Source organism: Nyctibius grandis, chromosome 2, assembly GCF_013368605.1.
Source record: "Nyctibius grandis isolate bNycGra1 chromosome 2, bNycGra1.pri, whole genome shotgun sequence".
In the NCBI taxonomy this organism is placed as follows: domain Eukaryota; kingdom Metazoa; phylum Chordata; class Aves; order Nyctibiiformes; family Nyctibiidae; genus Nyctibius; species Nyctibius grandis.
This window is the reverse complement of record NC_090659.1, coordinates 36,856,244-36,869,463: the sequence shown is the minus strand read 5'-3', so window position 1 is coordinate 36,869,463 and position 13,220 is coordinate 36,856,244. Positions and strand designations below refer to the sequence as shown.

General features: G+C 40.2%; 1 protein-coding gene across 4 annotated transcripts in view; it reads right to left on the bottom strand.

Annotated features, from left to right (window-relative positions):
• Nucleotides 1–13,220, bottom strand: part of SH3KBP1 (SH3 domain containing kinase binding protein 1) — a 244,603-nt gene that overhangs the window by 142,209 nt on the left and 89,174 nt on the right. For all 4 annotated transcript variants that reach the window (XM_068425085.1, XM_068425084.1, XM_068425086.1 and 1 more), the window contains one exon: nt 12,747–12,870. In XM_068425085.1, coding sequence (XP_068281186.1) covers nt 12,747–12,870 — 124 coding nt within the window. The remainder of the gene's footprint in view (nt 1–12,746; nt 12,871–13,220) is intronic.

The following is a 13,220-nucleotide window of genomic DNA, read 5'->3' as shown; positions in this document are numbered from 1 at the left end:
AAACACAGTGTTATCCCTGTCATCTAGTGTGGTCTGGACTATCGGGTAGTGAGGTGGATTGTGAACTGGCTGAAGGAAAGAAACCAGAGAGTGGTGGTCAATGGGACAGAGTCCAGTTGGAGGCCTGTGTCTAGCGGAGTCCCTCAAGGGTCGGTACTGGGACCAGTTCTATTCAATATATTCATTAATGACTTGGATGAGGGAATAGAGTGCACTGTCAGCAAGTTCGCTGATGACACAAAACTGGGAGGAGTGGCTGACACAACGGAAGGCTGCGCAGCCATTCAGAGAGACCTGGACAGGCTGGAGAGTTGGGCGGGGAGAAATTTAATGAAATATAACAAGGGCACGTGTGGAGTCCTGCATCTGGGCAAGAACAACCCCATGTATGAGTACAAGTTGGGGACAGACCTGTTGGAGACCAGCGTAGGGGAAAGGGACCTGGGGGTCCTAGCAGACAGCAGGATGACCATGAGCCAGCAGTGTGCCCTTGTGGCCAAGAAGGCCAATGGCATCCTGGGGTGTATTAGAAGGGGTGTGGTTAGCAGGTCGAGAGAGGTTCTCCTCCCCCTCTACTCTGCCCTGGTGAGGCCGCATCTGGAATATTGTGTCCAGTTCTGGGCCCCTCAGTTCAACAAGGACAGGGAACTGCTAGAGAGAGTCCAGCGCAGGGCCACAAAGATGATTAAGGAAGTGGAACATCTCCCTTATGAGGAGAGGCTGAGGGAGCTGGGTCTCTTTAGCTTGGAGAAGAGGAGACTGAGGGGTGACCTCATTAATGTTTATAAATATGTAAAGGGCAAGTGTCATGGGGATGGAGCCAGGCTCTTCTCAGTGACATCCCTTGACAGGACAAGGGCCAATGGGTGCAAGTTGGAACACAGGAGGTTCCACATAAATATGAGGAAAAACTTCTTTACGGTGAGGGTAACTGAACACTGGAACAGGCTGCCCAGAGAGGTTGTGGAGTCTCCTTCTCTGGAGACGTTCAAGGCCCGCCTGGACGCGTTCCTGTGTGATATGGTCTAGGTAATCCTGCTCCGGCAGGGGGATTGGACTAGATGATCTTTTGAGGTCCCTTCCAATCCCTAACATTCTGTGATTCTGTGATCTACTGTAGCGCACTACTCAAGAAATCTGATCACTGAATACAGTACCAGGCTGAGCACTGTACGAGTAACAAAGCTGACGAAATCTGGCCCCTCGAAAAAACAGCATCGGAAACTGATTCTGGAGCAGCCAAGTATTTCTGGGAGGAAGCAGATGTATCCTGGGCTGCCACAGGTGGCCTGGGATTCTTGCAGGTGCCAGCGCTCTCTGGAATATTCTGTGGAGTAGATTTATGAAGATGCAGGCACAGCAGATGCTATAGTAACAGCTAAAATCATGAGGCACTTCACTGGGGCAATGCAGCCCAAGCAGAGGACCATGCTAGTGGCACTACACCCACGCTGACTTCAAAACTCATTCCCACCTAATTTGGGCATTTGCAGGGAGCTACTTCTCACCATGAGGACCTCTGCCCAGCCTCCACTTCAGTTTCTAAATAAAGTTGGTGTTGAAGTTAGGAAATAACAGCTCTTGCTGTGTGACAGATAATAATAACCTTTCCTATTGCAATCTTGCGCTTGGGGCCAAGAATCAGCAATCGGCCACTTGTCAGCACTTCCACATTTCACACCCTTGTCAAGCACAACCACCCTACCAATCAGCTTGGAAACTAACCATCAACAGCAATGTGCTTTGAATTTTTAAAGAGGATGATATTACAAATTAACCCCAAGCAAGAAACAGGTACAACCATGCATTTATAATTGAAAAGGGAATGCAGAAAGATATAGAATAGGAACTACTGCAAACTACTGGTGCATCTTAACTGTGAAATAACATTAGAAAGCAGTGAGATAGCCATAAAAAAATATGGTAAACAGTACAATACATCACAACGCACCACTAACAATAGCACAGCTTTCCATGCTATTGATAATGGAAAGTTGGTGGAGTAGACTGTAAGGAGGAAGAAATTCTGAAATAAGATAAAACATGCATGAAGTATTCAATGAATAAAATTTAGGAAACTTCATGCCAGTGGAAACAAGAAATATACTTTTGCGGGCATAGTATCTTGTTACTTGAGTCACTGCACCTACATAATATAGGAGTCTGAAGACTGAAAGCCTACACAGCTAATAATGCTATTCTACTCAGAATAATCCAAGCCATGCATTATCAACACTGTCTGATACCTCTATCTGTTTTTCAAATCTAGTTACAGCAAAGCAAACTTCCCTAACTTCAGGGGCTTTCAATCAGATGAATCGAAGTATTCCACACTACGTGTGAAAAATAATTCAAATGAATGCAATGACAAGTTCATTCTGGCATATCACTTTATCAGACGAAAGTTTTTATAGCCTGTATTAATTCCTGGAAGTAAAATGCTTCATAGAATCTACCACAGATCATAAAAGAGCACAAACAACGTGCCCTATGGGCAATACTTTCATATAGTTTCTTGTCACTTGCAGCCAACAGCAAAGCTTTGCTTAAAGCACTCTAAATGTTGCATACGTGCACACAGGAAAGGGAGTAGGGCAAGAGAACAGGTAAAAAATACCTGTGCAAAGCACATTCAGAGTTTAATCCCTCTCCACAGACACACACTCCTAACCAAACCCCAGACTAGCAGCTGGTTCACAGAGGTCCCCCCCGCAGCGTACTTCTAAGCAGAACTCTGCTCTGCTCTCCTAAACCACCCAGGCAGTGATGACCCTTCCTACCAGCAGCGATGGTTCATTTTTCATTTTTGCTGTGTAAATTCGTGTCACTGTCTGCAGAAGTTTATCCCAACTTGGGCTGATAAAGATCATGACCTGGCAATGTGCACTTGCAGCCCAGAAAGCCAGTCATATCCTGGGCTGCATCCAAAGCAGCATGGCAGCAGGTCGAGGGAGGTGATTCTGTCCCTCTACTCCACTCTCACAAGACCCCACCTGGAGTACTGCATCCAGCTCTGGGGTCCTCAGCACAGGAAAGACATGGACCTGTTGGAGTGAGTCCAGAGGAGGGCCACAAAGATGGCCAGAGGGCTGGAGCACTTCTCCTATGAAGACAGGCTGAGAGAGTTGGGGCTGTTCAGCCTGGAGAAGAGAAGGCTCCAGGGAGACCTTCTAGCAGCCTTCCAGTACCTGAAGGGGGTCTACAGGAAAGCAGGAGAGGGACTTTTTACAAGGGCATGTAGTGACAGGATGAGGGAGAATGGTTTTAAAGTGAAAGAGGGTAGATTTAGATTAGATATTAGGAAGAAATTCTTTCTTGTGAGGGTGGTGAGACACTGGAACAGGTTGCCCAGAGAAGTTGTGGATGCCCCCTCCCTGGCAGTGTCTAAGGCCAGGTTGGATGGGGCTTTGAGCAACCTCGTCTAGTGGAAGGTGCCCCTGGCCACGGCAGAGGGGTTGGAACTAGATGATCTTTAAGGTCCCTTCCAAACCAAACCATTCTATGATTCTATGACCATTCCGTCAGAAGAGCAAGCTCTTGAATAATGACTGTAGTTTCCTTCTGGACCAAGTAGGCACAAGTTTAAAAGTTTCCTGCACTGAAGGGATTCAACAGCAGCAGAACAAGTCACTCTATCCCAATGCAGAGGGCACAAGTATGGAGCTGGTTCTAAAAAATACAATCACAGAAAAAAGTACAAACGCATATGTTTACATTACACTTTCACAGACATCCAAAAATCTTCTTTACAGAGGGGTGCTTACTGGGTTAAGAACGAATTCTCAGACCATTTATACAAATTATTTAGGTCTTCAATTCAGGTCACATGATACTGCAATTTGAAGGAGACCCAAGGGAGCTGTTGACAGGCACTGTTTCTCACCTACAACCCCAGAAATCATTCAAAGGTTTTTATGGTTGTCACAGGAGCCAGAAACCTCCAACTGCCCTCAGTACACTGATTAGTGCCGCACCTTACCATAGCACAGCTGGCTCTTATCACTATCTGCACACGATAGGGGTAGAGATACCAACAGCCACACAGCCCTACTTCCAGCCCAGAAGCGAAGGCTAACACCAGTTCCCTGTCCCCATAAAAGCAAGACAGTACCATCTCAGCTACCATCCAAGCAAGCAAAGGTAGAGCAGCACTGAACTAAGGACCTGCCTGTCAGTGTGAAAGCACACTTATACGGGCATATTTAACTTAGCAGTTACAAATTCATCAACTCCAGGAAAGATGAGACAAGGATTCAGTTTAAAGTACAGTGGCAAATTTTTGGAGCTTATGGAAAACATATTAACTTGCACAAAGTATACTCTCATGATCTCAAATTTTCATGCCAGATAGGGTTATGTTTTATATTCCATGACAGTATCCCTGCATTGCTCCTTTGCTTTCACTGTCTCTACCACACAACAGGCAGTCTGACTCTCTCCTATCACAGCTGCCATATGAGGTGTAGATACCCCAAGCTAGGCCCTGGGAAATGCACAGTGACCCCAATGACTCGCTCAAACACTCACTTCAGGTGAGACACCCGGTTCGCCTTCCGCCATTCCTTAATCACAGAAAGTTGTGAGGGAGGACAGGGGAGAAAGGTTGGTCTGCTAACTCTCAAATCAAGTTAGCCATGCTGTTCTTGAAAACCCCACACCACCTAGATGAAAGGCTAAAGGAGACAGACACAGACAGCTACAGTCAGGAGGTAGAACGTCAGGGACAGACTTCAAAGGCAGCTGGGCCTTGCTAGGTGCCAAGTCACTTATCCTACAGCAGTGAGAAAGAGGGAACTTCTGGCAGCAGCAAGACACTTCTCTGCAGAAGCTTGTGAAAAAATAAACAGTCTCTTTTGCGATGAGGAAACTTAGTTTTATGACAAGAGGAAGCTTCAAAGTTGTTGCTATTGTTACTTCAACAGGAACAGCTCTAGCATTTAGTATTTTATTGGGTTTGGCTTGTGTTAAAGGACATTTCAATATAAGTGCTAACAGAAACACATTTTGCACCTGAGTTTGACAACACATTTGCTCTTGACTAGTACCTTTTGGGCAATTATCATACACTGTGATAAAAGTGAACTAGCAAATTCTAGTACAACTGTTATAAGATATATCTGATTTCATTTCATACTTCAGACATGTAAAATGTATTGCAAAGCTTTTAGAAAGGAAAAAAATCCTTTAACTGATTAAATAAAAATTTGTGGGCGTTCATGAATAAGAAGATGAAACTCAGTCAACTACTCCTTCTAGTGCAGCATTTGCATAAATTAGTTGTAAAAAGTCTTTCTTCTCCTTGTTCTTTCAACTGTCCCTGGAGCCCTTTTCCACTACTTTAACTGTTCTCTCTCACTCCCTCTCTTAAAAATTCACTTATCTCTGCTTTCCCAGTGATACAAATATACTTCTTGGATCTACCTAAAAAAAAAAACAACCAACAAACCAAACACCTAACATGTCCTCATTTGCCTCCATAACTACCTTCCTCTGTTTCATCCGTAAGCTGCTCAGAATGCCGATCAGTGACTGCTCTCCCACATCTCTTCAGACTCTATATGAAAAGGTCATCTTCTGCCCCTCCTCTGCCCTGGGTGTCAGCATCCAACAGTGCCTGTTAAATTCTAAACCCAACATAGTCACAATTTTCTCCATATAGCCCTCCCAATTTCCAAATGAAGATCCAGATTTAAATCTTTCATAAAACAAGTGTTCTCTGTCTGCAATAAACCTGAAAACAGTTAGCCTGCTAGCAATCATCCAAGTAACGCATCTTCCCTTGTATTCTTCTTTTTCTTAGTTGTCTGCTACCTTGTTTCATACATATATATATAGACATAGGTGTATATACAGTTAGCTCCTTGATGCAGTGGCTGTATTTTTGTTCAGTGTTTTCACAGCATGGTCCACAAATGGGATTCCTAGAGCTAAACACATGACACACAGGAAGATGGCCACCTAGGCAAACAGAAGATACCCAGAGGATAGAATTAACTTGGAATTACAATTCAAACCAAGAGGGCTTTCTGCAACTGACTTCTACAGGCTGCTCCTGCAGAGAGCCTTTATGATATTCACTAGGATCCCACATCAGTGGTTGGATCCAACTCTGCTCAGCATTTCTGCGTTTCGCAGAGCACCAGGAAGGAGTGATTGAAAAGAAAGGGTAGGCATGTAGGATAAAACGAAGATGGGGGCACTGCACAGTAAATGACAGGAAAAGAAACTACCTCACTGGAATAAGTCATTGGAATCTGGATAGATAATGACACGTTAACTGAAAACCAGAGCCACAAATGACCATAAAATAGAAAAAAAGCTTAGATTTTAAATATATTAAGTCATTATTTAAATAGGACTCATAAACAAGATCTCCTTGAAAAGAATGAGTGAGCACCCATTCCACTGTTGCCAAGAAGACAGCATTGAGATCTTTCTTCCAGATTAAAAAAAAAAAAAAAAAAAAAAATCATTTCAATGGTTAACAGATGAATCTCAAATTTAGAACAATGGTAACACCTATGTCTATATTCCTGTCCTTCAGAATAAGCTTATTTTATGTTACAACTTGTAGTTACAAATACAAGAGAAACCCCAAAAGAACTAAACTCATTTTATGGCACCGGACAGATAATGCAATAATTTTAAATTGCACTGTTTTATGATTTCCCTTACTATATAAATGTATTTATATAAATGGATATTGAATACAAAAGCATGGCCCCATGATGCGAGGAAGGATGTTCACACGTTAGACAACTACCTCTCATCTGAACGCATCTTATTCATCAGCTCCAAAACTAGCTATATTCCATGCACATTAAGTGTCCTCTCTCTTTCACTATTGAGGATTATTTTTCATCAGAAGAGTCATGAAACTAAAATGCTAGAAAGAATCATCATTTTTCCATGTATCCTCTACAGGCTGCATGTATAAAATAATATACTGTTTTGAATAATCAAATGGGAACTTTACCAAGTAGAGATCTCGCCTCTAGCATGCGACAAAGTCCTTCCTATCTGCCTTCAGAAAAAATTTGTTAAACCACTAAAAATCACACACACCACACACACCCCCCAAGTTTCTTTGTGGCTGCCACCCACATGTCCAGCACAGACCGGTGTCTTTTCCTGCCTCTCTGAACTGAAAGCAGTGCCTTTCAGTGCAGTGTAGCTTACCTGAGGGTAAAAATTATCCAAGTATTTATTTCCAAGAAACAGTACTTTTAAAGGAAATGTGTATTATCCGAGACACTACTTACGCATATGCAGATATGGTATTTAAACTCAAAGAATAAATATTTTGCTGAATTCAAGTTTCCTGTGCCATTAATTTTTTACGTCTCATTTTGGGTTTGTGTCATATGTTGTATGCATATTTTAACCTTAATAGGCTGAGAAGTATGTTCTTGTGAATATTTGTGTAAACTCTATACTGATTATACACCAATTAGCTTATCTTCAAAATGAAAAGGGTATTTTTTCATGCTAGCTATAATTTCTCTGAAGTTGGCAGTATTTGCAAGGGAACACCAAAGCCTATCTGTGGAGAAGGCCTGAACATATAAACAGCAGAAAGATAATCCAACCAAAAGACAGATTAATGCTTTCTAACTTCCTGTGTTTGAAAGGAAAACCAAAGCTGAGTGTACTGAGGGTCAGACACCCCATCAAACACATGACTGGCACACAACAAAGGCAGTCATTTGCACTAAGTTTAGTAATAAAAGATTTTGTGAAGGAAATTTTGAGGTTTGCCTTTCTGTTGAAAAATATGACCAGAATCATAGCTTATATACATTACTTAATATAAAACTCAGAGTCAACACACTTCTATGCTGAGTCTCCATCAGTCTCTCTTTTTAATAAATGGGGTGTCCCTTCGTACCCAAATAATCATAAAACTATTGAACCAAATGATGAAGCATTTTTCTTGTAAAATACTTCACTAATTTACAAAATCACTCAAATCTCAGTTTTGCATACAACAGACTTGTTGTTTATTCATAACGTAAACCTATTATATCATCAGATCTACTTTCACAAAACTCTCCCTTTCAGAATAGGATGCAAATTCTATTTATGATTTAAATGTAGGGTGGAAGGTGAAAGAAAGAATTCTCAAGAGAACTAGAAAAAATATTTCCTTGCTTTCAGTGTTTGGCTCTGATTAAGAATATGTAACACATGATAAGCTGTTCCAGATTTGCTGGCTTGAATAACTTCAATGCAGAATTCATTTACAGTTTATATAAAACAAATACATCTGGCAAGGCAATATATCTTTTCCTCAAATATTTTCACTTGTATAACAATTGTTGTTAGTTTACTTACAAAATACAGCCTATCAACTCCAGTTTTGCAATTTGGTCTATGCAAGTGGGCTCCTTTTCCCAGATACACAAAATAGCACAATGAATAGGATACTTAAAAATAGAATACTCGAAAGTCAGAACAAAACTGTCCTAAAATAAGCCATAGCTATTTAGCATTTAAGCTCACTGCATGCAAGTTTCCATTATGTCCCTTTGTACCTGGATGAAAATAGTACAGAATTTATGACAGATCTGAAACAGTTGCACAACTTTGAATCTGTTTCTAGATTTTGAAAGTTAACTTAGAAAAGATGGAACGTCACCATGTTGGAAAAGCATTAAAAAATATATATATCTTTCAGTGTTTTCCTGTTCCAAGACCTGACTAATTTTCTTATGATATTAAATAATAGCAACAATAGCAATAATTTTGCTTTTTTCAAACAATCTGAAAATGCTCTCAGGGAAGAAAAGGTTTTCCCAACCTGTTATTACCAGGGTGCAACAATGCCAATTCTAAAGAGAAAAAATGAGTTTTAAATTTTTTTTTTAAGTCAGCTTTACAGAAGTTTTAGAACAATACTTCTATATGCCAATCAAAAATTCTGGAGCAGTGAAAAAATACGCTAACAGACCTACACCTGGCCAGGAAAGGATTTTCTTGGCATATGAACTGTAGGAAGAAGCAAAAGAATGATCCCTCCCAGGTTCTGGCAAAGGACATGCAAGCCAACCACAGCTGACATTCATACAGTGTCAGACATGTTGTTCAGTGCCACGGCCTTCTTCCCTAGACAGGGGCTAATAATGTAGTGCCTGAAGCACCCATCAAAACTAGCCTGGAGCTGCTGCAGCCCTGGGAACTGTCAGGAAAAGCACAAGGACTTAACGTTTCCCTAACCCCATCTCTACACTCGAGAAAATGGTCCTTTTTTGAGTCTTTCAGGGGTGAAGCATGAACTCACTGGAATGCTATATTAAAATGCTCTGTTTCCTAGATGTTAAATCCCGTCACTACCATGCATGGTTATAACAGATCTCAACATCTTTATGAGGCAGGTATAACCCAGGTTTTGCCAATAGGCAGCCTGAGGCAGAGACGCCTGAAATACCTAGAATTATGAATAATTTTGGATATGCCACTGCAATAAATAAGAAAAAAACTCTGCCTATCTGAAAAATGAATACACATTAAGATACCTGACCTTGGAAATTCAAGTGTGGTAATTTGGCCAACAGAGTTTAAGTGATTTAACAAAAGTTGCACAGCAACTCTGTGGGAGATCTAGAAAATAAATCCATTATTTCTTAGGTGGAGCCCTAACTTCTAGATCATGCTTACAACCCTGTAAAGAGAGGAAATACCTATGAATATTAACTCTCACAAATACATTAAGGCCAAGCGTAATATGGTTTCCTAAATTATGTCCACCACAGCAGTCATTTCTACTCTATATTTCCCTTGGGTCACTAGTATTTGTGGTCAGCAAAGAACATTAAAGGATGAGAAATGTTCTGGTTTTACTGTCCCCAGTGAAAAGCAGACAAAATCAAATCCTTCCATCTTCTCCTGGTCTTTACAACAAAAACCTGAACGATTCATGGATGGTGACCTACAACTAATAATACCACAATCAATTGCCACCTTCAGTATTTAATGGAAGTACTAACCCAGGTAGGCTACTACTAGTGGCATTACACCAACTTTAAATTGTTCCTAGATTACATCTGTAATCCAAAGAAGTAATGTCCCTTACCTATTTGATGAAATAAGCCTTTACAAGAGGCATTTCAATTTTATACTGATTTTATTACAAGCAAACATAATTTTGCAGTCCTTAGAAATAATTAGCATGAACAAACAAGATAAAATGTTGGATCCTAAATATGTTTTTTATTCAGAAATCCATTCTTTTCCTCTTAACCGCTAAAAATAATTTAGCTATTTTCCTTGAATACCACTGTTGGACACTCATCAATATTCCTCAAGGAAAAACTCTCTATAAGCCAAAAGCCCAAGAGGCCAAGATTCTTCTGCTCAAAATGCAAATGCCTGCTAAAGTGCTGCCACTTAAATTAGGCCAACCAAGTTAAGTAGTAAAACTATGCAACATAACACCACAGCAGTAAAAAGCACTTATCATCATCTTGGTAATAGAAACAATGCAACAGCACAGAATGCTTCACTCCCATGTCACTGGATCAGCTCTGAAGTTCCAAGCAGCAAGATTACATTGCCCAAGCAAATAAATAATACTGCCTACTATTTTCATTGCTGAACAGTGGATTGATTAGTGGTACTGAACAGTGGCTAAAGACCTTTAGATGCATCCCCATGCTCCTCACTTCCTAACAACAAGGGAGGGGTTGGGGGTGAAAGTACTCTCTTTCAGGTCAGGTCACATTCTGTGATCAGTAAACAGAATGAGGTAGGGTTTAATAAAAATCACAGCACAAGGACACTTGAAGAAAAGAATCCCTGTGGCATTTAGGCCTCACTCTTCAGTAAAATACTGCAACACTTTCCACAAGGAGATTTGCCACATCGATCTTGGAAGACTCTTTATTACTGAACACAACAGTAACTACTTGCTTAGCTATTCTTACTTAAACAAGGCCACTTTGGCACCATGCTCAAACTGACCCCAGAAAAAAAAAAAGAGGGAAAGCTCTCTTGACCTTGTTATGCTCTATGCATCCTTAGCTGTACTGCTAGACTATGGCATGCTGCAACTGCTTGCTCTGCAGCAATGGAAACAGCCATGAAGAAGCTGTCAAAATCAAAAATTTACTAACCCTGACCCTATGTAGAGGTAGTCATGAGAAGTGCAACCCTCATGAACAAAATCCAATGCAATCACACCCTAATATGAAATCTGCTATTTCCAAACCTAACCCCTTCCTCAAGCTACAGACCTTTGTGTCAGTCTTTGCTTCTCTCCTTTCAATAAATATGAAGTTTTGTATTCTCCAGCTACAGACAGAAAAAGAGAACTTCCTTTATCTTCTGAATCCTTTAAAGCTTCCGAGCCAGAGGGAAGAAAAAAGAGGAGAAAGACTGTGCTTTAAGTATCATATTTGGAGTGTTATCCCCTTGTGACTGAACCGAATCTCTGCATCTGCCACAGCTATTAGCCTTCTCCAAATAGCAGCTGCAGCAATATGGAACAGACTTGGTCCCTAGATAATTTCCCAACTACTCATATGGTTCTGTATAGCAGCCATGAAAAAGAATAATTCTTGGTAATTTAATTCTGCTGTTGCTTGAAAAACCTATGACCCAAAGCAGAAATGTTGGACGTGTCTCCAGATTCAAGATGACATTGCAAACTCAAAAGACAAAGCTTTCTGAGATTTATTTCCAATTTTTTCTTTCAGAGGACATCCCTCCTTGAAAAAGAGGTGGAGATTACTCCCCCTCACATTTTAAGGGACGTCATACATTTTGCAGAAATTATTTAACCTTCCTCATTTGCAGTTCCAAACCTTAAGTTTAAGACCTCTAGTCAAACTGCCTGCTCAAATACAATATTCCCTGATAATACGGAAAAGGAAATTTCCATATGCATAGTCCTAACAGTATAGAAGACATGCCAAAATGGAAATTACATTACAGCAATGATTAATAACAGCAGATTATTCTGTACAAGACAGCAAGCAAGAAACCATCCAGTGAATTCTCGAGGAAAAAATAGACACCATCTCTTGCACATAGTCAATTGTCTTCCCACAAACAAACAGATGCATAAACACAACCTAAAGAAAAATCCAGCTTTTATATTGCCCATTTCTTGTTTTGCTCTGATGTTTCTGAGAGCACGACTAGGAGCTAGGGAAAGACAGAAGATATGGAGGTTTTCATTTTAGTAACTCAAAACCATACATAGGAATCTGCATTGGGAGTCAAGCCAGACATGAAGATCACACATTCTAGTCTGAAACAGAAGACAGTGACAGACACTTCCCAGGAAACTAATGCGTTAAGCTTTATGTTTTCCACTTTTTTTTCTTTTTTTCTTTTTTTTTCAAAGTTCTCTGTCAGTAACCAGTCTCTGTCCCAGACAGAACATGAATACGTGAATGGAGACTGACATCACTGTACAAAAACCTCCATATATGCAAGCTGTCAGTTCCTTACTTTAATAAGCTTTAATAATCTCCTCATACAGCTTTTCTTAATTAAATGTATCTAGGAAGGATTTCTTTAAGAAAGGGATGTCTGTGCAAATTAATGTGGAAATATTAGACATAATACATGCATCCATATGCCAGTTGAAGAGGACAATGACATTTTTTTAGGTTTTTTTTAATTCCTGCTATGCCTTTACAGTTAAATAGACTCTAGTTTTATTTCTAGAAACAAAGAAGGTTTACATTTTGTTCTTTTAAAGCTCTGAATTTAATCTGCATTTAAGCTTCCATATACTATACCTTTTTTGTTGGTTCTAATAATTGTCTCAGACAACAGTAAAGGGCTTCCATTGGAAACTTCATTTATAGGCTTCTCTGGTGGTTTGTTGGCAGTATTTTCTTTCTTCATGTCCTTCTTTATTTCCTACAGAGCAAAAGGCAGGTGGAGAGGGAGAAGAAAAAGAAGAAACAGTTAAAAAAAGGTATTACAGAATATTCTAAATCTCAAGCTCCCAAGATGTCTTAAAACTTCTATTTACACACCCCTGCCTATTCTAATGCTACCTCAAAGACTCTTTATAAGTTGAAATGCCACAAAATGAAAGCAATTTTCAGTAACTCTTCCAACTGATACTATTTTTTTAAAAAAGAGGTCAATTCCTTATTTATGTGTGAAAATTGTAGGACGGCTTTGCATCTTACTAAAGATCACCAAAGCTGAAAGATGTGTGTGGGGCGGAAGACTCCTCAGTATATCCATCAATTAGCTGTACA